A 27,395-nucleotide genomic window follows, 5' to 3' on the forward strand; every position below is an offset into this window, starting at 1 on the left:
AACGATTTCAAACTTTATCTTCATTATTTGTTGGCTTTCGATTGAAAGATAATTCGAAAAAGTTCTCGTAGAAATACTTTTTACAAAAGAAAAAATCGACGTTGAGCAATTGAGAAACGACGACAGAGCATTCAAGTTTTTTCCAACGAAATTGAATTGATTAATGGAAAAAAATTGAAATTCAATGGAAGAAATGAAAAGTCAGTACTTTTGGATCGACGCTTCTCCTAATGGCGTTTATGAGGTCGGCCCTCAAACTCTCCATCTGTCTGAGGCCTATCCTCGGCACGACATCTTTGCCAACGACGACGGAAGTGATGAATTCTTGGGTATATTGCTGTGCTGGCATGCTGAGGAGCCCGCCGGGTGGTGCGAACGAGAAACAAACGAGATCGGGAAATTCTTGCCTCAAGAGAATTGCGAGAATCGCAGCTGTGCCAGCGCCCAGCGAGTGACCAACGAGTGTCAGGCCGAATTGGTGAGTTCCTCGATTAGGGTCCTTCGTATGCAATTAGAAGAGCAGATTTCAAGAACCAAAATAAATTCATTGATCACTTTGGAAAGTAACTCAGCAGACACCAAACAATTGAAACAAATTTCAAGTCCAAAAAGGATATTTTTCGTGCAAATTTTTTTGGTAGCATCGAAGGAATCAAGTTACCTTCGCGAGTGCTGTCGCGATGATTCCTTCGTCGGATATTTTTTTGCGAATATATTCGGCAGCTTGTACCATGCCCTTGTGTCCAAGCCAATCGTCTCTGGGCGGTGTGAGTGGCAGCACTTCGGCTTCGGCATTGAGATCCGTGACGACGTCTTTCATGCTCAAAGTTCCACGAATACTAATAACGACCTGGTGGCAAAGACAGAACGAAACATTTTTTAAATTCTCTTCGAGCTCTGGCATTGCCAAATCCGAAAAATCATTCATCGATTACGCTTTTCGAACAAACCTTTTTCCTCGTGTAATCAAGTGCGACGAAAAATGGTGTTTCGCCGACGTCAACGTGAAACGTCGCATACACGACTTCCACCTCGCCAATGTCGATCATTCGTCTCAATGCAGCATAATTACACTGACAGCAATTGTCAGCTACGACTGTAGCGTCGTCTTCACGCTTTAAGCACGGAAAGCAGCCACATTTTAGTCTGCAAAATAAAATTATTAATAATGAAAACATGAATTTCAACTCATATCCGGTTACTCATGTTCTCTAATTTTTCTACGAACCAATATAAATTCAAACTACAAAATAATTATCGAATTGGATCGATCGGAGACGAGGAATTTATTTCTTGACAAACAAACTGATTTTTCAGTAAAAATGTTACGCGATTGTAGATTTTTGTTGGAAAAATGAACAAAATATTTGAAAAATCAATTCTTTTGAACGAATTTTGTTGGCTAGCAGAAAAAGTGTACTAAGCAACACGCTAAGATTTTCCGTATTTCTTATCGATCGCCTCATTTGCTAAAAATTCCCCATCAATATTCCAATCTCTCGCTTCATAAGTTCGCAGACAGACAACAATTGAAATTAGCACAAAAAATATAAACGTCATCAATCATCTGGAGAACTGAGGAAGAGAGAAGAATAAAGAAAATGTTCCACATGAAAATTCTTCCATTATTACAGATGAATGTCCAGATTTTGTTGCTAATGAAACAGGCGAAATGACAGGGAATGATTAATCGTTATAGCGTTAAAATAAGGAGCGTGATTACCTTGTGCACAACTGGCAAAGACCAGTACTATGATTGAGTAGAAAAAGTGGCCATCCATAAGCTGCCAGTGCGAAGTGCATGTAATGAATGGCTGCCTGAAAATGTCCCAAGTCACCATCCTCGGTGAGGGAGAGAAACTTTGTCCTTGGTGTGACCGGTACGCCCGAGAGGAATTCGTAAGTGTCATTCTTCTTTTGTTTCACTATGAGCTCCCGCTCGATCTTTTGAAACTTTCGTAACAAAACTAAACCGGCGACTACGTCGGACGGCACGACGTCAAGATCCCTGAAGAAATCGCTGAGTAACCTCGCTATGTCGGTGAATGAGTTCTGTTAACGTCCAAAGGTCACGGTTTACTTTTACGAGGCTTTTCAGCTTTTCGTTATGACGATGCGGATTTTCACCCTGCGTTATTTTTTGCTACTATCCTCGGGTAATTAAGCTAACCAACTCTCCAACTATTCGCTTGTCCGTAGAAGGCTTGAATACCGAGGCCCAAACATTTACATCTGAAACCGTTGCCAACTTGAATTCGATGATTTTTAAAAAAGCAAACGCGTTTAGCAACTAGACAAGCTCGACTGCACTGGAAAATATTTTACCGAGTCTTCAAATACACACTTGAACTATCCTGGCATCGAATGTTCCGTCTCGCGAGTTTTATAATTTCTGGATACAATACGAGCAGAGTCCTTGGACAAATAAAGGGTTCGCTAAACTCTTTTGATCTCATCAAATTCAAATGTCAAACGAATGTAAAAAATGTCGACATTTCAAAAAATGCCTCATGAAAAATAAGTCGTAGTCTCAATCCAACTGTACGCTCGTCCATACGAAGCCTCGTAATTTATTTTTAAAGAAAATATTTTTCGTATAATCCGATTGACATAAATACATGGAGAAATTTATTTGAGTCTCTCGTAGAAAAAAAAAACTCTTATGACAGAAATGAAGTTTAGAGTATTCGAAAATCGAGAAACCAAAAATTAATGACGTTTTTTTCACATTTTTCAGGTAGCACGATAGCCTCAAATGAATAATCGTTCAAACTTTGTGAAATTATTTACTTCGATGCATGTTTTTTGCCTGGAGAAAAATGGCAGTAACTTCGACGAAAAAAGAAACCTGAATGAAGATAAAGAAACAACTTGAAGAGAAAAAACCAACTTTGACGAAAAAATCTGAACGGAGATAAAAAAAAGTAAAGTGTTCGACGTCAGTATAAAAAGTTACGAGTAGCCTGATGAGAATGAAATTCAGCGAAATATTTCACTGTGGTGAATTTAGTGGCAAGTGTTACAGCAGAGCCACAAAGTCGTGAATAAGACGCGATAAAGAGCAACTTTTAAGTTCAAACATTCGACTAACTTTTCGTCATACACTTCAGGGGAACTCGGTAGGAAAATTCCACTGGCCACAGACAATTTATTCACGGTATAAATTGACACTACAGCGGCTGCACCGCTAATTGTTGATTAGTGGTGAGAAATCGATTGGAGTATCTTCGAGCCAATAATCTGAGAAGTTTGTTCACTAATCCCGATACTTGTTAAATTTCATTCAGATTCCCATTTCACCAAAACTATTTTCTAGTCATTCTTTTCGTTGTTCATTTGATTGAAAAAAAAGTTTCATCGGACCGAAGATTTTAATTAAAATAAAAAGGGATTTATGACTATGAATATCAAAAGTTAACCGTTTCATAAAAGATTGTCAGATAGAAATGAAGAGGAAAAAACGTTTGAGAATTTTGATTTTAATTGAAAAATGAAACGAAAATTATTTCATGACGAACATTTATTTACTTTTGTCTCCGACCGAAGGAAAAGGTTTAAAAATAAATTTCGCGGTTGAACTTCGTTAGAAAAATGTCACGAAACGTCCAATTAATAATTGGAAGGCTGCAACGAATTGACACATCGATAAATTGCTGAGACGAACAAAATTTTTCAGTCGCGATACCAAGCTGCCTCGTGTGGTCGAAATTGATTGTCAGGTGGAAAAAACTGATATTACACTGCATGGAAATGTGAATATACGTGAGCATAGAGTACATAATAAAAGAATTTCGCAATTCTCTTACTCTATTTCTGTCGGAATTTCCCATGCAGCAGAAGAGCAATCTGCATCTGTTGTCCCAGCTGTCCTGGTAGGCACGTATGACCTTTCTGCAAGAGAATCGATACGTCGTTAATTTTTATTTCACACCCTCCAATTCGAGGAAAAAGCGAGAGAAGATAATTGGGAAATGAGTGAGAAAAAAAGAGTGAAATGAAAAATAAATGAAGAGCAGACACAAAATAGAATTTCTCGAAGCACGGATGGAACGTCGATCCATCAAATGAGTCATGCAATTTTTTCTCCATTCATTTTCGCGTGTAGGAAAGAAAAGATTTTAAAAAAAATTACGATTGCACCTGACGGAAAATTCAACTTTTGTTTCCTGCTCACCGTTGTCTCCAATTTCTATTTCGTCCTGCACTCCTCTTGTAATGAGGTCTGCCTCTCGACTCCGCCTCCCTCATACTACGCTGATACTTTTTCATCTTGACCCACGATCGTCCTGCTGCATCATAAGTGCACCATACCGTCACCATAACCGAGGCTAAGATGCACCAGTTCGATATCACGAGCCCTGCATCAAAAGGCCAAAGTAACGTTAGATTTGGACATTAAAAATACGAAGGATCGTTAAAATATTTGAGCTCGTTCCAAAGCATCGGAAGCTAAAACAATTCGAGTTTGACGTTCAACTACTTTTCAAACCTAAGAAAAGATGGAAATCAGAAATGAACGAGGTACGAGCGAGCTGTTTAAAATTATCTCCAAAGGAATAAAAAACGAAAAATTCATCGTTGAAGATTCGTTAATTTCTCAATAATCTTTCCTTCTCACAATCCACGAATACGATCAAATTTTCGACTCAACATTACTCAACCAAACTTACCTAACGTCACTTCTTTTGCCTGATCCACAGGACAAGTTTGATAATACTGAACGAGCCACGCGACACCGGCACAGAGCCATCCCATCTCCACCAGTAACAGAGCTGTAAAAAAAAACAGAAAAAAGTAATTAACAAATCGAGCCTACAAAAAATCTTTTAAAATTGTATCTCACACATTTTTCATAATCTTCTGCGCAGAGCTCAAAATCATCGGATTTCTCGAGCATTAAAATTCAAAGTTCAACAACAACGAACGAGTTGTTTGGATTTGGAGTAAAATGCGGTTTCCTGGACCACGTGGATTGTCCAACAAAGCGAACGCGTCGATGAATATTTCTGTCGATTCGTAATCAACGCTCCAGCCAAGTGAACCAAGTTTTTCCAAAGCGTCTAAAATATTGGCAACGAGCAAACATATTTTCAGTCTTTATTGCTTGATTTTTCTACTGGCTTTGAAAGACGAGGGATTTGCAAAGAAAAGAGTAGAAACCTCGTCACTCCGAGTACTGTCAAATTCCATAGGGATTGCCTATAGAGGTGTCCTTAGAAAATAAAAGTCAGGAGCACGGCAGATCCGCGTTGACAATAGCCAATCGTCTCTCTGGTCACGTTCCAACCGTCGAGTGTTTGCCTCGCGTATATATGTACACATAAATGGTAAAGATGGTAGTAAGAACCTCAAGAGCTTTGCACTTTTTCTTCTCACCTTTCTCCCCCTCATCCGACTCTCGCAGTCTCTTTCTCTACCCTCTCGCACCGAGTCCCTCTCTCCTTTTCTTCTCATTAGATTTTCATGCAATCAGCTGCCTCTTAAATCCTGCGCCCCTTTACAAATCTCGCGAAACAAATAGCACCGATGGGAAGATTACGAATTGAGTTTAACGATGGTACCAGAATAAATGAAAAGTGAGTTGAATATTTGGACGAGAGCGGGAAAAACGCTCTGATTATTTCGACTCTAATTCCGAGCTGCTTTCTCTCCGGCTTTCGAATGATTTTCCAATAGCTGAGAGCTACTCGGCTCCATAGAATTGATGCTTTTCACTGCTCGTTTGTTCTCCGAGACTTTTCAATGCTTTTACGAATCGTGTCAGAAGCTGAATTTCCACGAAGTGAATTTTGATAATCTCCGAGTCTTCGTTGTCAATGGGAAAATAAATTTTGAACGGAATTGATCCGAGTTTGAAAAGGATGACTCGGTGCACGGAACGTTTTGCAAAAGTCATTACTCGAGTCTCAGTTCGTCTTTCGGCTATTTAGCTGAGAGGGATTGTAAGAAATGTTGCGAGATGGGAAAATAACGGACACTCGGAAGCCTCGGACCTTGCTCAACAGCCAGAAATGCACGAGGATATTTTTCAGACGTCCCAACTCGAGTGCAGACTCCGAATCTTTGAGGGTCCGGAGATATCTGGTCCTAACGGTTTTGGCAATGCTCCAAGATCGGAGCCTGCTCCGGAGTTTCGCTCCGTGATATGTCTGCAGTGCGGGGACGATTTGCCGCAAAAATTCAACGCAGTACGGAGCGACTCGGGCACGAACAGTGTTTTCGATCACGTCCGGTTGATTGGGCGATGCGTACACACTGCTCCCAGCTTCTCCTGTACGCCAAGTGCCCGAAAACGATGTGCAAAGTTTGCGAAATCAATGGATCGCTTTAATTCGAAGAGCAGCAAAGTCCCTCCCGCGGTTCACTCTGTAAAGTATGAACATTCAGTAAAAATCCTCGGCATCGATCGTTCAAACTCGCTTCCTCGTCGACGGTCCACCGGGGACAAAGTTACTTTCAGTTTTCAAAGTTCATCATCATTTTCGCTCGCGCGACCTAAGCGAATCGATTTTTTAACGTTCCTCGCTATTTTCAGAGCGAAGATGTGTGTCGAAATGCATTTACCGATGGATTTACGTAAAACGTAGTGTTTTCCGTCGTCAAGAGAAATATCGATCGTTCTTGACACACCAGCAGGAAACGACGTTGCAGAAATACCGAGTTTTTTATATCGGACGCTCGGCAATCCTGAAAATTCATTTCTCTGCACACGGCTCGTGAGTTATGTGCATTGGAAATTCAATCCATCGAATATGGTCAACCGCAATCGAGCGTGTACTAAGTTACAGACGTAAACGGACTCATAAAAAGTAACGACACGAAAAGGTAGAACTCTGACATTGAAAGAATTCAAGAATGCGTATAGTTTTTCTTGCAAATATAAATCAGTTAAAATACAAGATGAAGCGATCGAGTTCCAGGTTTGAGGAGAACAAACGTTTTTCTTTTCCAGCTCTCGGCTTAGCGATGATCGAGCGTCAGGACAAAAATCTTTACCGTATACTTTATCTCGGAGCTGCTGGGAAAGTATTTCGAGTAATCCCTCCTCAGGCGAAAAAAGTCTTATTTTTCTCTGCTACCTCGAAGCTTCGTATTCTCTTTTTTCTCTCTCTCTCTCTTTCTTTTACACTTTCGATCTGCTTCCCCGCCTCTGGCCCTCCGGTGCAAGAGTGCTCGTTCGTTAGGGTAAGGACCCCAACGAGGGTAGAGTTCGCTCTTATTAATATTCCCATCTCGTACTGCCCGTTTCGCGCTTCTACTCTGCTGCTTCCTACCATAAACTATGTACCGCACTGGCGCACACATGGAATATCCGATATACACAGACATGACGGTACGCGTTGGTGGTTGAGAGAAAGAAGGCCCAGGAACGATTTTCAACCCCTCTTATTTGGCCATCTCGGTGGAGATTTGCATCAGAAAAATGAGGAATCTCGACGAAAATTGGCTCCGAGGCTGGAAACTAGGAAATGTTTCGGCTCCCTTTCTTTTTTTCTACGTCAATTCTGATTCGCTTACTTTATAGAAAACTCCAAGTTGAAAGCGAGTTGACGAATGGGCGAGGCAGTCGAGTTCGCGTGGTTTTAAGGAGAGCATTTTTCCGCTTACTTTTACGTGGATCGAACTTTTTCGTCAGTTTCTGCGACGCTCTGATATGACACTCAGCTGCATTCTGGATTGACTCGCAATAAGTGTTTTTCAATATTTCTCCAAACATTCGTAGTGATTGTTAAAGCAGGAAGAACGAAAAAACGCTTTTCATTGGTCTTGTGAATCGTCGGGCACAGGTCGGATGTGCAGAGATGTTTAAACCCCCCGCGCCACACAGGATAAAAGGTTTATTCAAATTTAATCCACCTTCCAAGATCGAGAGACGTTCGATCGCCGGCTGCGCGACTCTATGAAGCGAAGGAGGTTGCTAGTTTAGGGACAACTTTCGATTTCGAGGCACGCAGTGCCCTTTGTGAAGTGAAGGAATAAAGTTGGAAGTTTAGTTACGAGAAGGGTGTGTCAGTGTGTGGCACAGTGCGGCAAGTTCGATGGAAAATCAATTAAGAAACATTGATCCGGAGTGGATAAAAGGCTTTGGGAGGAGACGCGATTAGAAGCTTGCTGTTGGCCGTATTTTCGTATCATCGACGTCATCGAACGATATTTTTTTCGGATTGAGAATAAATTCGATGTCACGCGACCTTCGGAGTACCACTTTTTTGGAACTTCTTTTTTTTACGAATTTATTTTCGGCCGGAGGCACATGAAAAATTGAGTTATGACGCTCGACAAAATTAGGTCGTCCTCCCCTCGCGTCTCGCCCAACTTTTTTCAATGAAATTCCCCGCCTCCATGCCCGTGCGCGAAGGAACATTCTCTCAAGAAAAAACCACCGACAGCTGGAGCTCCCAGGATAAGAAGTTGGACGCTCAATCTAATTATTTATATTCGAGCTCGTTAGAGGATCATTTCTGCGGTCCAACTTCCCGTTTAATCAAATTAGACAATCCGCAAACTTCGAGTTTCTCGATGTACGCAACTTCGCTACAGTGCAATGAGATTTTTGTAAAAAAAAAAAAAAAAAAAAAAACTATCGCGATGTCAGCATCACAGAAAAATTGTTTTTTTTCAGTCACTCGAAACCGAAACTTCACGAAGAGAATTCAACGGCAATATTCAGCGTGAAATTCACTGTAAAATTTTCAGTCAATTTTTTGCGGAATTTTCAGTTTTATGACACGGGTCAACACAACATTTGACATTGACATTTAAGTATGAAATTTTGGTAGATTGGATCATATTTGAACGAAAAAAAATTACGCCGCATGAAAAAATTTGCTTTTCTATCATTTTTATTTAATAATAATACCACACAAATATAAATGTATATTATTTTGATTCATTTTAACTATCAAACTAGCTTACAAAAAAATTATTCAAAAATGAACACGGACCCTGTTGTTCCATGTAAATCTATGTTCTCTGCTTTAACAAAACACCTGATTATTTATTTATCACAGTAGTGCCATCTGGCAAGACACCGTGTCAATGTAAGAACCCCACTGTTATCGCGGGGTATTTTTTAATGTATCAAAACGTACTAAAATTCTTATAAAAACATGAAAATTAGTATTGTTAATATAATTATCACAAAAGCAAACTTTATATGAAATATGGCTACCTTTTCATCGTTTTTGTGCATAATTAACGAGAAAATCATGAAATGAATTTTAGGAGAAACAATTTTTTTATTGTAGAATCGTGTAATAGTAAATATTGCAAATAGTGAAATTTACGGTACGTATACTAAAATTTACAAAACGTTTAGTGAATTTTACGGTGCGTCACGGTAAAATGTCTTTGCCTTAATACAAGTATCGATCACTCGTTTCCGAATTTCGTAGCATACTGAAACGGTGATTCACACGCTTCAACAAAGGGCTGAGCATGCGTAAAAACAACGGGTTTGTTTGGGTTTGTTTGGGTTACTGGGCACCTACCACGTGCCTAGTATGCCGCATCGTGGCATAAACGGAAATTTGTACAATGCAGCGCGGTAAAATTCACCGAGATGTCAAAATTTTCTAAGTACTCCGGTAAAAGTTCCTACTGTGAGCAATGAATATTATTTTTTTAATAAGAAAATTCAGTTTCTTTCCCATAATAATATCACACGGAGAGAAAATTTAACTAAAAACTACTATGGTGCCGTAGAAGTAGGGTTCTATATCGGTAATATTTATTAATTCTTACGAACATACATAGTAATTTTTTGTGAAGCGACTCGATGAAAATCGATGAGCGATGTCAAAATAAATACATCGGTACACATGTGTACAGGTATATTATCGTACAATCGCGAATGAAATTCTGTTATTTACCATAGTAAATTTCTAAACACTTTGGCGCATGATCGATGCTCGTGTTCGAGCTCCTCAAATTTTACTATGTTCAACTATAAATTTCAATTGTGAAAACAGTTCTAAGTATAGCAAAACGACATAATAATTCTACTTGACGGTTCATCATCGAGTCAACATAAATTTTACAACGTTTCCTTGGTGAACTATGTTAGGAAAAAATAGCACAGTTTAAACCTTTGTCGCACAGCAAAATACGCAATTTAAAAATTTTCATTCAGAATTGACTTGGAAATGATAATATTTTTGGTAAAAACTTTCAAAATGGGCGATGTAGAACCCGAATACCATGGCAGCATAGAAATTCTTACTATTTTTTTCTCTCCGTGCACGAATTGCAGCTCGTCACCGCACTATCGTTACTGGACGGTATAATTTGTCAAATTTCATTCTCTCCGCGTGTTCATAAATGAACCGTACGAAAAGGTTGTTTGAGAGAAAAATTGCAGCAAATAAACATGAAATTTGTGTTTTCCAAGAGTTTTCCAGTCTTTCTCGAGTTCAAAATTTTCTCATGGAAATGATGAGCAGCACCGCGAGAGCATGAACTTTAGCTGATAAAGAGCAGGAAAGAGGAGACAAAAACTTACAAAGTCTGATGTAGAGAAGATGCTGCATCGGTGCTCTGGCGTCTGTGTCGAGAATGCTTCCTCTCGTGGCAAGGATGCATATCGAAAATTCGACAGCCATGGAAGCAATGAATAATGCGAGGTAGCCAAGAACGTATTCCCATAGGAGTAGAATACACGTTACGGAGCGATCCCACTCGAGGATACCGAGCAATACTCCGAGAATCGTCACCCTGAAACGAGAGGAGAGAAACTGGTGTTTATTATCGAAAACCGATAAGCGAACTGGTTATATTGACTGGCAGAGTAAATGACTCCATTCCCGATACTTTCGCATGCTGATCAGTAATGCACCTTGGGTAATAATATACGAAGGAGTATCATTCGAATCGAAAAAAGTGCCCGCAGACGTGGCGGATTATTCGAACGAAGGCGAAGAGATCGTAACAGAAAATGGACTTTCAGATTAAAGTATTCGTTTCATCAAATATTCAACGAGCTCCATTCGAGCCTCGATATTTTTTCGTAAACACTTGACCACAAATATTTATCAATCTTTTTCAACTTTCTTAGAAAAAAATGCAACGAAAATTCCTATGGTCGGAGATAAATCTGAAGTTAAATCGAAAATAACAAATTTACGGTCTTAAACTAGCGATTTTTAAAGGATAAAATTTATCAATTTTTTTCGATTTTCTTGAATTGAATGAGAAACTACAATTTTGGTTATATCGACGCATAAATAAGAGAGAATTTTGAAAAATTCTGGAACTTAGGATTTCGGAAGGAAAAGATGGAAAAAAATTGATGATATTTCGCAAATATTCGACTTTTTTAACGACGTTGAGGTATATTTTCGTTGGTCTTATTAATCGATATCATATAAATACGAAAGAAAATTATATCGGGGGCACTGTAATAGAAAAAAGGGCTATTTTCCTACATCGATATCGCAAGGTGGGGTCGTTTCACCTGGAACAAACGTCGGCGAAACGTTAACGCGTTGATTCGATATATCTCCATGGCATAATTAAATAATTAACGTCGTTCGGTTAATCGGGTCTCGACAAAGATTCAATGAGCGTTCTCGGATGGCGCCGAGGTCATCATAAATTATGAGACTCGAAGCGAGAGAGCGCCGAGATACAAACTGGAGTATCCTTAACCGACCTCATTCTATTTTCAGTTCTTATCGATTAAAGGAAATTTATATCCACATCTATCTACATGGATGGAGCGAATTATGTAGATTGGCTTCATTACAGGCGACGAATGGAAGGCTATCGATGAACTTTAGTGGCATTCAAAAGTCCTCATTGCTCAGAGACCCAGAAATGTTTTTCTGTTATTTTTCAATCGGAATTTTTTGTCAACACGTTGGAATATCAAGGCAGCTGAATCCGGAAGTTCCCGGTGGGTCAGAAAGGTCAAAATGTTCTTTTTGTTCGCCTCCATCAGGCACTTTGTCAATTAGTCAAAACTCTTTTTGACGGTAGAAAAAAGTATTTTGGAGACAAGTTATTCGATGTACTGACGAAATGAAATTCCACATTTTCGAACTGTCCTAATCTCGAGATTACGTAATAAATCCTCTGCACGTGAATCGAACAGTATCAATCCCCAGCGTTCTTATACAACTGAGCCAACAAAGTCATCTTCCGGGATTAGAGGGCATAAAAACTCCTATCGAATACGAGTTGAGGACGAAAGAACAAATCGATAGATTTGTTCAAAAAGGATGAAAGTGCGGAAGCAAAAACGATTATAGATACGACTTGCAATTCAGGCTCGGGGATCAGTTTTTTCTACGGAAAATCCAGGAAAAACTGTGCTTATCTAGCAAATAGTCGAAATCGCAGCTATCGAGGAGAGTGAGCCTGATCATTTGGGCATTGAAAAAAGAGAATTTCGTTAAGGGACGAACGCAGGGTGGGAGAATAATCAATGCATTTGGGAGTTTTTGCTCAACATTTTCGATCAAATTGAGCTGACCTGGCGTTCGAGAATTTCGAGAATTGTCGGAAGGAGTTTGTTTCATTTGCAATAGCTTTGAGAATTTCTCCTCCTCGACAGCAATTCTCAACGTGTCTAAATTATTTTAAAAATGCAAATCATCTCGACAAGGGGTTCACAAAAATGATAAAAGGTGAATAAAAAAATAAAATTTCGTAGTTTTTTACAAGCTGCACAACAAAATTCTCAACCACAAATTCCAAATCGTTTTTCACTGTTACTCATTTCTTCCACTTATGCTAGCCCCAAGGACCAATAAATTTTCGCACAACAACGAAAAATGAAATGGACCAACAAACCAACAAAGATGTGATTGGGTTCTTGGAAAAATATTGAGTGAAAAAGTTTGTGAATGGCAACGACGAAGATTCTGAGCATTTCTGAACCTCGCACCGGAAATGCACTTCGGGAATGCAGTTCTCGCAGTCGTTTCTTACTTTTAGAACAGTAGAAACGCTAACTTACAGTTTCATCGTAGTTGGTAAAGCTCCGAGATTTCAAACTTTCGTCGTACGTTCTCCTTCCCCCTCACAAATTATGAACAATTGAAACTTTTGCTGAATGAGTGAACACCGAATTGGAGCGATAGGGAACTTGAAACACGTGCTTGGAAGATATTAAATTTGATAAGACAGTTCGAATAATGCTGAATTTCGAAAATCGTTATTCCGAAATTTCTTTCGGTCCGACGCGCTTAAAACTTCTATTTAACGGTTCTAACAAACGTCAGTTTTCGATGGCAGGAGAAACATTTATGGGAAGTGAAGCTGCCCTCCGAATCTGTGCGCCGTAAGCGAATTTTTTCGAAAAGCCAATGACACGAGCGGGAAAAAATCGATTATAGACGAGATCGAGACATTTGTCAGTCATTCGAGGTAATAAATCTCCGTCTCCGTAATGCGGGTTCAACAATGTTCGGGGCAACAAGAATTTCACGTTTCCCATCAAGTTCCACGACACCGGAACAACTGTGTCAGCGGAAATGATCGACGTACACACGTTGCTTTTTTCATACGTGATTTATTTCTTCTCAGCTGGATTAACGTCTTATCTCTGCAGGAAACATCTTCCCTTATGACCCAAGTTGCTCAAATTTTTTTATCCTCAATGTCACAGCCGCGTCACAGCGCGCCATCGAAACTCGATTTTTTTCTGCAAAATCGTCCGGACATTTTCGAAATGGTCCAATCCGGCCGGTTGTATCGCGAAGCCAAGATTGTAAGGATCGAGGAAAAACTCCTAAATTTCGAGGCACAATGAATTTCAGCGATTCGTTCGCAGGTTACCATCAAGATTACAGCTCATTTCGGTATCGTTAGAATTAGCTTCTCCAATCAAAAGCGGGCGCAAAGAAGGGGCTTCACAACGTTGATAGAGGAAATTCGGGGGCGGATGCTGAACAAAAGTGAACTTTACTTCTTTAACCGTTTCAGAAGACTGAGCGTATGCGACAAATACGATCTCATTCTGAAACGAGGTCACTTGCTCGTGGATACTTGGTCTACACATTGTGTGCGTATGTTCGAGTGGAACGATAGGGGAGCAGAAGAAAATATGAGGAAGGGGCCTCTGTCGTTGATTTTCTTGCAAACAGTCATTTCCGAATGGATTGATTAAGGGACGCGAACAATTGGGAGTTTTAGTTGTGGGAAACAACGATGAGGAAGAGTCGCTAGTTTCCGGTTGTACAAAGCAAAGAACAGACCGAATGTCACGCTGTATGAAGAAGAGATAATGCGAGGACGAAATTGATATTTGATCGATGTCAAAAGCTGTCAGGTTTGGAGTTACGTTGAAACGCTGACGTAAAACGTGAAATTATGTGAAAAGTCTGCTCTTTCTTGCCCCAACTTTTTCAGTGTTTACGTGTTTACTGTCGAGCAAATTGCGCTGCCAAGAATCACAATTATTTTTCACAAGCGGAGACGATTGCCATGGTGGATGCGATTCCAGAGATAAAATTGAAATTCAGATCCAAGCGTGAGTTAATAGCTCGTGTAAACGAGATCGAAGTAAGCGCTGCTTGCGATAGGCAACGTAATGCAATCGTGTGCGAGGGACCGAAGGATCTCGAACGAGATCCTTTCCAGAAAACAAAGCACCTCCACCGACGAAGGCTCTCGGAAACACGTCTGTGTATTTTTCCAACTGCACGTGGCATATCTACCAAAAATCTCTGTCTCAAATTATCTCTGTCGAGATAAGAGGAAGAGTGTGAGCGAGAGAGAGAGAGAGAGAGAGAGAGAGAGAGAGAGAGAGAGAATGTGAGAAAAAACGTATTGAAGGTTTAAAGCACAAAGAACGATTTTCCTTCTGTATCGAAATAAATTTCAAAATAATAACTTCTGTTTAAAAGATGTTAGAAAATAAAGAAACTTGTTGTTTAATCAATGGTTCATTTATTTAATTGAGTATTAATATTATCGATTCGTGTTGACAGTGAAGATGCTCACGCTGCCTTTGAATAGTTCGGATATACAGATGAGTATAAATATAAAAGAGAGAAAAAAGAAGCAAACTAAGTAAAGACGTTTGTTTACTTGAAGACAGTTTTTCTCCGACGAACGGTGAAAAAGGACAAAAAAGGTTTTTTCGTGGAAATATTCAATCAGTTTATCTAATGTCGATATTTTGTGTTATAATTACGTCTTCATTCTCAAAATTGTACTTGAGTTGCCAAAGAACGAGAAGATTTTTTAACGTGGAGAAATTTACATCTGTGTGATCAAAAGCAGAACGAGTGATGAACACTTGAATTACAGTTAATCAAGATTTTGTCAGGTAATCTTCTAGAACTTGACGTTTCTTTATAATTTACACTTTTATTGGAATAATCATATTATATTCGTGTGTGATAATCTTTATGCTCTATTCGATTGCTGACTCGTGTTACTTTTCTAATTCAATGAACCTCAAAAACTTCGATTACCTCAACTCTATAGTTATGTCTCGCCAATAAATTTTCAAATTCTCAAACTGGATTAAGACACAGTGGATCATCGTTTCACACGAGTCTCGTGAAAATTCTCTTCTCGTGTGAAATTAGTCTTGCTCCGAATCACTGAATCCTAATGAAATTCCTATTGCCTTTGAGAAATCATACATGTTCTTGAACCGAAAGGAAAATACAACAAGAATACAAAAAAAAACGGAATAAGAAGCAACGAATCAATAGTTGCAGATTCCCGTGCCAGAATATTCGTTCCAGTACAGTCGTTGGTAACGAGCACTTCGGAAGAAAAGATAAAGAAAATCTGAGCAATTGACGAAATGAAAATCGAAGAGTTAAAAAAAACCTGTGAGCGCATGGCTCTTCCAGTAGAACAGGTGCTTCGTCGTTTGCGAAACATTCGGTTTGCTTGTACGTTCGCACGAACGTTGTAACGAAGGACAATAACGAATGGAAAATGGAAGAAGCAAAGTAGAAGGGAAGAGAGGAAGAGACAAAGTGGGAAGGCGAGAGGGAGATGCGAGAAACAAAGAGGTAGTTTACAGACCATCGTTGAAACGACCGGAAGTGCTTGCACAGCGCATCAACATCGTGTCTCTCTAATCTTCCTCCCTGCGGTCTTCCCTGAGAGAAGAGCAGGAGAGAGGAAAAGAGAGCGAAACAGAGCGAAAGGTACGAGGATATCTCTCTCGTTGCTCCTTCTTGACGCCTTAGCTCAGTCCGGTTCATTGTTTCCTAACGATCACGAGACGTAGTTAGTGTGTATCCCGGACAGATAAACTCAACGAGTAGAAAGTACTGCGGAATAAAGTCGCTCTCCAGTTTGGAGGCGCCGCATCAAATAGAACGATAAAAGTTAGTCGGGTGCTCGTTCCAATTTTTATTTTATTCAGAAGTAAAACTTGCTTCGCACATTTATCGCCTTCCCGATCGCACGATCGATCGTATTTTCCAGCCTATCAGTCTCTTCGACTCAACCGAAGTCTTCCCATCTCCAAAACCGATCAAGATCGGTATGTTGCAAATAAAAATTCGGCCATTTTCCGTTGTAGGGTTTTCATAATCGACCGAAAAAAATGTCACCATCGATCCTAAATTGCATCTTCAGAAAAAGCGATACAGCAAGGGAAGGTTCGTTACATTTCAACGATGCAATTTCAACTTCATACAAATATATTTCGTCCCAAACTCGACTCTCGCTCACTCTCTCTTAACAATGATAACTACGTAATCCATACTTCACTCATGGTGTCCTTTACAATTGTATTTACTCGCACAGGCACGCACACACACACACACACACATGGATGCACAACATTTGACAAAAGCTGACCGTTGTCATAGTGCGAGTGACAAGCGAGAGAGAATTAGCGCAGCACTCTCTGTGCTCTGCCCTCGTGAAAGGAGAGAATATGCCCGGGTTTCGCATTTCCGGTCGTCGAACCAACACCGAAGAGACCCAGATATAAGGCAAGAACCCGCTCTATGTTTATATACATGGAAGAATGCGGGAGGAGGTAGAACGTTATTCTGATTGTTTGGTGAGGCAACATGTCACTCCGTGCCTTCCTCGATTCTCCCATCAGCCAGATAGACACAAACAAAACGTTTGCACATAGCTGGACGATTGAGAGAGACGAGAGAGAGAGAATACAAGGGTCTAAAATTCGGGGTTTGTTTCGGCGAAATGTTGATAAGGAACAATCCGTGTATAAATGATGATGGCACATTATTCAGTAACGACAATCTCCATTGTCGATCGAACGAATTGTTTATCACCGTACAATTTACAGCGAGAACATGGCGCAATTAACGATTACCGAAATTCGCAACAACGAACCATTCAAATCCTGCAGAACGAGGCTGACCTAAATAGAAGGGAAGTTTCCTAAGGAGACTAAGAATGCTCGTAAATCAAAGTAAATAACCATTAAAGGCACGAGTAACCGGAGCTTTCTTGCAACAAAGTGCGTCCATATTTCTCGACTTCGAGGCCGAATATCACGTTGAATATAAAGCTCGATTTTGCTGGCCAATGAATTTTCATGAGTGCGATGAAAAATCCTTTTTATTCTCCGCCAAACATTTAACTGGAGCTATTTAAACGTTGAAATCCTCGACTTTTTTCTCGACACTTTCCAAGCCGCGTATCTACTCCGGAGAATAAAAAGGAGGTGAAATTTATTCAAATTTTACCAAGTTCATTCCGCCTCGGACGTTTTTTCTCCTTGTGCAAACAATACGCTCTTCGAACAATCCTGGAATTTTTCTTTATCCAATTGTACGAAAAATTTCACACTCACACTCGCAACTCAGACCCTTCAACGTTCACTTTCAAATGAGACTCAAATTGTGACGAAAATAAAACATTTTTTTCGCTAAAAAAATGTTCCTGAACTAGGCGGCTCCGAAAAAACTCTTTGATTAATGTCAAAGCAAAAACGTCCGTTTTTTATAAGGATTTTAGAGGGCGCTTAAAAGTTGTTACCAAGTGCGACGTTCATTGCTCACCAAACTTTAAGGTTGTTGCTTAAAAATTTTGAGATGATTCAATATCCATAAAAAACGTTTCTATTTGTTGATGAATATCTCCAGACCACACTGTTTCAAGGAAAACTGAGATTACCGAATTCATTTTGAACAAATTAAATGTCGAAGTTGAGTAAAAATGTCATTTCATCGCATCGGTTGAATGGGACGAAGCCTTTCGTTACCTTCACACTATTTTGCTTATATCACTCTTATTAAGATTGTTCAATACCAAAACTCGATTTCTGACGAAAATTAAAAAAAAAAAAATATATGTCGCGCAGAAAAATCTAACGAATCGATTAAAAAAAAAAAGTATTTCTACCGTTTAGTTTTTCAGATATTGCAAGTTAAAGTTCTGTGGTTTCCCCATCTGAACACATGGTAATCGTCAAACAAAAAATGTGAACCGAAATAACTCGAGAACTGTTCTGACGATTTTGATTTTAAAAAATACAGTGTTAGAGTATCTTCTGAAGAAAAAATTAGAAAAAAAAACATGATCTACCGTCTAGTTTTTGAGAAAAAAATTATTGTAATAAAAATCGTATGAGAATTTGAGTGGGAAAATTTCAAGATTCGCGACAGGGCAACGCTGTCGAGTGAGACGGGCAATGATTATCACTATAGTTTTTAGAACGCTGCGCTCGTTTCAAACAGTTGCCTACAATGTTGTCACGATTGACGCACTTCTAACCGTTCATTTGTATGCTCGTATATGTGCATACGGTATGAAGATGTATTCTAGCGCAGGGGCGTACGTAAAAGAAAAAATGTAAAAATTCCAAAATCACGAGCAATTATGAAATTTTAGTAAAATATCGTAGGCATATATTTTTTTACCAATAATTAACGATATTTTGAAGGATTTTTGGGACATATTTCACAACGAATAACGTTCACACAGAAAGGAGGCTGCACCCTATTTTTGATGCGGCACTTAGCTATCGAACTACGTTAATGAAGAAATTCATTTGAAAAATGACACTTTGGATCAGCACGATATACAGAATAATTTTACTGAAAAGAAGAGATAGTTTACCAACTTAAAAGACAAGAAATCACCGAAAATATGTGACTGCAGTACGATCATATCGGGTTAACTGAGACTGCGGCGTATAAATGCGGCAACGTTGCAACTATGACACCAACGGGAGCAAATCTTTGACAGGCAGTCGTTGACATGATAACCTCCAAAAAAACGCCGGACGAACTAAGTAACGCGTACACAGAGGCGTAGGGCTCACTGCATCCAACCCAGCAGCTATGAGCCCGAGGAAATTACGCGACGTTGCCAAACTTTGTCTTTATTTCACCGCAATTTTCAACAACCGAGAATAAATGTTCTATCAACCTTAAGTGATTAAAATAAAAGTATTTCTAAATAATGATAAATATCATCATTCACAGACTTGAAAATTTGAGCATTGTTCATCCGAATGAATAGTAATCATTCAGTATCTACATATAAGCTGGCATTGCTGACGTCACTCAATGTATTAGCATACTAGCTTCGTCTCTTACCCGCCCCACCCTCTAAAAAGATTTAGCAACAACCTTAAACCGAAGTGGATGACTTTCAAGGCACGAAATGCTTCAAGATGATTTTCCCTCGCGAGAATAATTCGCGTCAGAGTGCAGCTGAACAGTCAACTTGAGTTCTCTCTGCGTGAACAAAGATGGACGAAAAACGTGGTAGAAAAAAGTCAGGGAATCAGAGTGGCCAGGATTAGAAAGGGTAGGAAGAGAAAGGCATGATCAGAGATGCCAAATGTATACAGATATTTCCCTTGGAACGTACACAGCGTTGTATAAAGAGGAAGAGAGAGAAAGACGAAGGGGAAAAATGAAGGCCTTTGTGGACGAGTCCCTACGAGCTCGTATCGATTCTCGTAGGGACTCGGCGTGCGCGCTTTTCTCGTTTTGTCTCGGTCCTTCTTATCGTAATTCCGGTCGTTGTCCCATTGTGGGTACCCACGATGTGAGAGAATATACGTCAGCCTAACTTATCCGCTCTTGGTCCCTCACGCAGTCCTGTTTCCTCGTTCATTTTTGGGCTTCACCATCCAGTCTGCGTCTGCTTCCTTTCCTTCGTACGTTCGTTCGCACGTGACTCCATCGCGTGCCTCTAATTGGCACGATTCACGGTATCGCGTTTAAATTAAGCATAAACAGTTTCTATCATTTTAGAAGCTGGCATTTTAGAACTCGGGCATTAGAAAGGATGAAATTGCTGGATTTTACGAAACGAATATTTCTCGCAACGGTTTCTTCTTGCTCAAAAACTTTCGGTTTATTTTTTCTCTAGTCTTTTCCAAAGAGCTGAAATAAAATAGATCAGGATGATCACGAGATGAACGAAGCCGAAAAGTTATCGAAGCCGGAAAGCAGGAAAAAAAAGGATTTGTTACAAAAAAATTCTCAAAGCACGTCTGAATTTTTATTCAGAAATATTCCAGAGTCGTGCAAACGTTGATTGTCGATTCCGTACAACCGAAAGGTTAATGGAAGCCAAAAACGATTTAAAAAAAAAAAACCTACGAAAACTACTGCACAAGTAGAAAATATAATCGACGTTGAAAACTGTTGTTAACTAGAGCCAAAATAGCCCATGGATAGTACCGTCGACGTGAAACCATTTCGTCGTTTCGTTTGCGGACGGTTTTTCGCTCTCTCGCTTGGTCCCCGCCGAAACGATCGAGCTTTTGCTTTTTTCGCCCTCATTTACTCGGCTCTCTCAGTCCGTTTGCCATCTATCTCCGGAGAAAGTATTCAGTTTTCCCTTCGTTGGCCTGATACACCGGAGTTTCCCTCGATCTACCTAACGCCTGAAGAATAAAAAAAATAAATAAAAAATAAAAAACAAAAAACGAAGGAAAAAAAAGAATCTCCCCATGTTCGTAGTCTTGATCCGCGATTCACGCTTTTCTCGAGATGGCTAGAGATCACCACCGAGCTTGCTTGCATATATCGACCGACCACCACCGAAGAATACATAAGGTACGGAATATAAAACGACCAGGAGACTGAAGTACCGGAACATTGGATTTTCTATTCGAAGATTTATTTTCCTCTCGACGTAGCGCACTCACAGTTGAAAATTGAATATTTTTTATTGTTCGTTTTTTTAAAACGTGAGAATTAATATTGAGCTTACACTTGTGGCTATGCTCCATTTCTTCCTGTCATTAATTAGCCAAATAAAGTATGGTGAAGGTCTACTTTTTTTTGCGGTAAATGATAGTTTAAGGTCCTCTGATAACATGAGCACAGTTCCGGGACCTCTTACGGGGACAAAATTTGAATTATTTCATTTATAATTTTGAGTTTTTAACATGGTGCCCTATGGGAGAACTCACAATAATATTAATTGCGAAAAAATTGTACGGTGTTCGAGCTTCGGAAAAGTTTCTATCGTGAAGAAAATTTATCACAGATTCCATTTCTTTAAAAAAAAACATTACCTTACGGGGCTTTTAAGAAAGAAAACATGAAAAAACTTGAGTTTTTGACGTGTCGAAACCGGATGCCAGTCATTACGTTGGACTGCTATTAACAGCTGATTGAACTTCGAGCAAATTCGGGAATCGCGGGAATTTCATCAAATTTATTTTTGAGACTGACTCACGCGCTTTTATTCGTCCAGTAGTTTCGCTTTTTTTTTCATAAATTGACCATTCCTTTTTCTCGGTGCCGTAACACCGATATAAACTTTCTTTCGCACAATAAAAATGTTCTCTAGGTTATGTGTATTTCAAGTGTCACCGGTATCGACTCGATCACTAACTAGTCAAGTTGGAGTATAAATTTTATCTTTTATGATATTTTTAAAGCATTTTATTACATTTTTATGATAAAAATATTCTCAATGTGAGTATTTATTAATTTGATTAATAATGTAGACTTGAAGTTAATCAACACGAAGTGGTTGCAAACTTGACTAGTCATAGAACGACCGAACTACTTTAATATCACAGAAAAGCTGTTCGCGTAAGATTCATGAGCGGTGAAGTCGAGGAGCGTAAAAAAACAAAATTACTTGCATCGTTATTCATCATATTACGAAGTATTCGTATTAATATGATACATAATAGAGGAAAGATAAAAGTCTACTTAAGTGACTTAAGTGAATATGAACGAATAAACTCATTATTACAAATTGCCAGTTTATGTATCTCAACTTGAATTTAATAATAATAATAACTTCTCGCTGTTTCAAGCATTCACCCAAGGTAGATCATGCCCGTAAGATCGTATTTTATGGGTGTCTTAAATTGGGACGATTTTTACTTCCTAATTAAAGATATTATCACTTTAAATTAATGTCAGAGTTATGCATTCAAAATTGTAAATACGTTTTTTCAACTTATTTTTTGGAGAATGAAATTACAAGCCATTAATTGAAGGAGAATCCATCACTGACTGAACCCCAAATTTCATTCGTCCCTGGCTAAAATACTATAGTTTTTTACGTAAAAAATCGCTTTAGAGAGCGCAAAGGGAAAACACTAAGGGAAATGAATCAAGAAAAAAGTGTTAATAAAAAGACAAAAATGCCAGGAATGGCCGAAACCAAGAAGATAAAAAATGCTGAAATAAGCAAATGTGAGGTTATACGAGTGCTCATTACCAATTTTGTTCAATCTTTAACGTAATACATATTTATTACTGGTACGAAAATCGTCTCGAATTTTTTCCCAAACCTTCATTATATATTTCATTATTATTGTGTACTTTTTCATAAACTTCGTAAAAAGCGTTCATTCGTTATATGGAAAGATAAACGATTTTTTAGGCACAGTCCCTATAAACCTGTGTGTTTTTCTTCATATTTAAACACGTTTATTTATTTATTTATTTTTATCTCTTTTCCAGTCTCCAACTATACGCTGCCATTGTTTTGGCATTCAATAGTTTTTTTGGTCTTTTCTTTTCTTTTCGTTTAGAGGGTAAATCCATTGATTTACTCTACTCTATTTTTACGTTTATTTAAATAACCAATAAGACAAACCCTTCAATATTTGATACGCGTGTCAGTCGACTACCCATTGAACTGTGCAAATTTCAAGACTTTCCTGAAAAAATCGTTTCATCCATGAACTAACTTAAGATATAATTGAGCTTAGAAATAATCTTAAGATTAAAATTGACTGGATGCTGAGAGGACAAACGCCCGTGTAAATAGATTTTTGATCATTTCTATGGGATCCTGATAAATAATGGAAATTAATAGTAGAAAAATATTATTTTGAGCCCACTCGAATTCTTGAAATCCATTTGTTCGTGTACAAATTTTTCGAATTTTCATGTTACCTGTTTTCGAAACATCGTCAATATTCATCGTTTGTATATTATTTGAGGGGATGAAAGTCTACGATGAAAGCATCTTCTATCCATTGAAGTGAATTTTCAAGGCATGCATGCTCTATCCACGTAACCAGACATGCTTTCATGAGTGTAACGACCGGTTAGGTAGTACCTTGATGGAAAAATGTCTCCTATACACAAGTGCAACAAAAAGCAGGTTCTCTCCTTCCCTGTCTGTCTATCAGCTCCTCGCTTTCTCCTTTTTTCTCTCTGTTTCTCTCTTCTCTCGATCCATCGCTCTTTGAAAATTTCTGTTCGCACAGAAATTTTTGTAAAAAATATTCATGCCACGCGCGATGCTTTGTCGTGTACAAATGTCACGATACGAGAAAGTGAACATGAAGGAACGGAAGACTTTTGAAGCTTTTTCTTTGATTTCTCTGATGTATAAATGAATTTGAGTGACGAAACACGTGCTCGTAGGTATGGCAAACCAGACGGAAACTATTTTTCTGCAACTTCATGCCGATTCTTTATTTTACGTTTTGTTGAAACTGCAGCTCGAACCGCGCCAGTAGAAACGCTCCGTCTGCAGTCGGACGCTCGGTTATTCGCGGTTGACTTTCTCCATACGTTTTGGGGCCTTTCCTTTGACGACTATCGAACTTATTTCGATCGGGATATTTTAATTTTCGAACTTGAAGTTCGCTGAAATTTGATTGTGGGAAATTCCCACCCTTGTAAACGCGAATATTGGTAAAAGCATCGAAAATCACGAAGATCGTTTCGTTCGCGGTGAGTTTAAAATGAGTTACTTAAGGGAACTAATTATTTTTCAACTATGCAACGTCTAAATAAGAATCGTTGAGATCGAATAATTGAATTATGAAGAAACCGAGGATTTACGAAACGTTGCTGCTGGAAAAGGCAGTGATAAATACAAAGTGCGAGCAGGGAGAAGTTTAAAAAGTATAATTACGAGAGAACGCGTTGCGTTTGACGATTCCCGCCTGGGGCTGACACTCCACCGGAAATTTCATACCCTCTTTTTTTATTCTCGCGTGTCCCGAGAGTCTCGTCTTTCTTCGAAACTTACAGCATTACACCGTTACGTATACGTGGGAAAATACGACATTTTATTCCAATTTGAGAGGCCAGTTCTCCACCTGTGACGAAAAAATTCATAAAAATTCTGCACGAACAAAATCCGACCGAATATTTATTGTTGGAAGTTGAGGAATTCAATGAGCAACGCGATATCGTTTCTGAATCGCGAATTCTTTCAATGAGACTAACGCTACAGAATTGCTCGCGATATTCTGCTCTTCCAACCGATCGTCGATTCGCTCTCGTCGATAAAAACTGCCAAGTTGTTCGAATTATGCAATATTCAATGGATCAAATATCCCATTCTTTCAATCGTCGTTCTTTTAATGTTGAAATTTTAGATTGATCGAATTTTGGGATCGGGAAAAAGGTTTTTCGTGACAAGCCATTTAAGGGGTCTACCCTAATTAGAATTTCCAAAAAGTCCATTTTTTTATTGCATTCTTAGAAAGTACACGTATTTAGAACGCGTTTTTCTCAAAAGGACTTTTTGTACAGCTCGTTGATAGAATCTCCGAAACTATTCAACCGATCCTTACCAAAATTTTACCGTGTTGAATTTTGAAATTTTCAGTGGAATTATTTTTTTTGTACAAAAACGATGGAAAAACGTGCTTTTTCGTAGTTTTTCGAAAAATGGTGGCCATCTTGTCATTTTTGAAAAAATCAAAAATCGTATGATATGCGCTATGCCTATTGAATCTAAAACCATTTTTTTTCTCTGATCATCCATTCCAGAGATTTTATCAATAGCGTACACTCATCTTTGTTCGGACCTGCCTTCTTCCCCATTTTTCTGTACGAAAACTGAGTAAAATAAAAATAAAAAAAAAAATTGTGTATTTTACGAGTGTATTTTTGATCCCTAACATTTTTTATATCCGTAGTCGAAGTTTATACCGGTCGAAAACATTCGTGAAAATAGTCTTCTTTTGCACGTTTAATTAGGGTAGACCCCTTAAATTTTGAGGCTAAAAAAGTTTGGCTGCTTTTCAATGAACGAACCTCTGAACTACTGACGAAGATTATTCGTTGTGCAAAAATGCCAAAAAGAAATTTAAATATTTTGTTCAACTTTAGAATGAAAAAGTAAATCGATCGTCGAAATTTTCCAATTATTTTGCACTCCGAGATGTGAAACTCTAATGAACTCATAAAAAAGTGCATTGAAAGCTAACGCGATATATTTAAAAAAAAATCGAATTTGCGTCACGATGTTTTCAGCATAACTACTTTTCCCCTGTTTTCAGCGATGCAAAAAGACTCTTAATTCGGAAAAAAAATATCAATACGTGCCATAAATACGTGTATATATGGACAATACTGGATCAACGACGGTGAGAATCTACCGGATGCAAGACCTTTTTCCCTGGTCGCTTCAGCCCTGAAACTGAAGTGGGAAACGAGTTAGCGTCTCTCCTGTGCAGAGTTTCATTTTTCCTTCCTTTCTTTTTCCCCTTGAATTTTTCCTTTATTCCCCATTTCCCTGTGTTTGCTATATCTGAAGTTCGCAGCTCAATAAAAAATGGAGGAACTCGAGCTCGGACCACCGGTGCTATCACGCCGATGATTCTCTTGCAGTGCGCGCGAGACTTTTTTAAATAATTAAAGCCTCGATCCGTGAACGCTGCTCTATGCTACTTGTTCCGCCGTTATATTATGTATATACGTTTATAACGCTGACTTTCGTATTATTCAATTATTCCACGATTCCGACTTTTTACCCAGTGCTCCGTTTTTCTCGCTTATTTTTAGTGCTTTACATCTCTGCAGATGTTCCAGCAAAAAAGTGAAAATGGTCACTCGATTTTCATTTTTTTTCCGATGCCTCCGGAGCCCCATTTTTTTCACTAACTTGCGTAAAATGTGCGGACATTTTTTCATTTTCCTATGAAATATTTGTTCGAAAATAGTTAGCTGGAAGCTTCTTTTCTCATTTATTATTGATCAATAAAAAATTTCATTTCGAGATAGGAAAGAGAGTTCGATCGAATGAGGCTAAAATTGTGAATGGCGCGACGGAAGAAAAGCAGTGGCGAGACCGAAACAAAAGTTCATTTCGTTACAAATTTTTATCGTCATCGTACGCGGCTGCATTTGTAAAAATATTTTCCATTGTTCGAATCGGAAAATCAAATAAACAGACTCGAGACGAAGTTTCTTATTCGAAAAGAAGTTTCACCAACTTCTCTAGCCGGAGACAACGAGGAAGAGATTGAGCTGCACAAAACTTCGTTACATTCCGAACATCTTAACCCAGGATATCTACCAAGATGATTGAAATTGGAGCGGGGTGGAGCGGGGGAATATTAAAAGTGCGTCGAGGTTGAAAAGATCCTCGACATCGCTCTCGTCTGCTATGAAGATTTCAGCGAAAAAAATGGAGACAAACGTCGTCAAATATGCTGTATGTTCTTCCACTGTATTTCCATTTTTCATTCTTTCCAGCTTTCATTTCCCGTTTTTCCACTGTTCCATCCTACGGAGCAGAACTCAGCATAATGGGAAAAAAAAATGAAATGAAAAAAAAAATCCAGAGATAACGGGAGAAAGGCTTGAATGTTGGAATAATACAATACAAAAGTTTCCGAAAATTCATGCGTGCCGAAGAGACGTCGAAACCGACTGCGAAATTCTTATCACAACCGCGCAGCCGAGCTGCTAACTTTCCCTGCTCACAATTGTTTCCCTCAATATTATTTCGCATCGTGATCAAGAGAGCGATAATCTTAGTAATGAAGAATCGTCTCAAGCTCATTAAACACTTCAATCTCAGATGAAAAGCAAAGAATAATATAGTGAAGCATCGAGCATCGATGGAGTTTGAGGCCTTAATTACCTACGTCCGGACTTTTCGAAAAATCGATTTTTTTTACAAATTATTATTCTCTATAGTTTTAGGCTTATTTCTGTGAAAGTCGGTTGTAAAAATTTCCTACAGATCGAAAGTTATTATAGAAAGCGTGACTGCCCAACGAGAGGGCCTGATGCGCACTTGAACTTTTAACT

General features: G+C 38.8%; 1 protein-coding gene across 10 annotated transcripts in view; it reads right to left on the bottom strand.

The window, feature by feature from the left end:
* Positions 1–27,395, bottom strand: part of inaE (inactivation no afterpotential E) — a 99,794-nt gene that overhangs the window by 15,749 nt on the left and 56,650 nt on the right. For all 10 annotated transcript variants that reach the window (XM_043425692.1, XM_043425521.1, XM_043425607.1 and 7 more), the window contains 8 exons: positions 10,502–10,713; positions 4,671–4,772; positions 4,175–4,358; positions 3,807–3,891; positions 1,724–2,052; positions 951–1,146; positions 662–850; positions 209–499 (listed from right to left, as the gene is read on the bottom strand). In XM_043425692.1, the coding sequence (XP_043281627.1) occupies positions 209–499; positions 662–850; positions 951–1,146; positions 1,724–2,052; positions 3,807–3,891; positions 4,175–4,358; positions 4,671–4,772; positions 10,502–10,713 (1,588 nt within the window). The remainder of the gene's footprint in view (positions 1–208; positions 500–661; positions 851–950; positions 1,147–1,723; positions 2,053–3,806; positions 3,892–4,174; positions 4,359–4,670; positions 4,773–10,501; positions 10,714–27,395) is intronic.

This window comes from Venturia canescens, chromosome 1 (assembly GCF_019457755.1).
Source record: "Venturia canescens isolate UGA chromosome 1, ASM1945775v1, whole genome shotgun sequence".
In the NCBI taxonomy this organism is placed as follows: Eukaryota; Metazoa; Arthropoda; class Insecta; order Hymenoptera; family Ichneumonidae; genus Venturia; species Venturia canescens.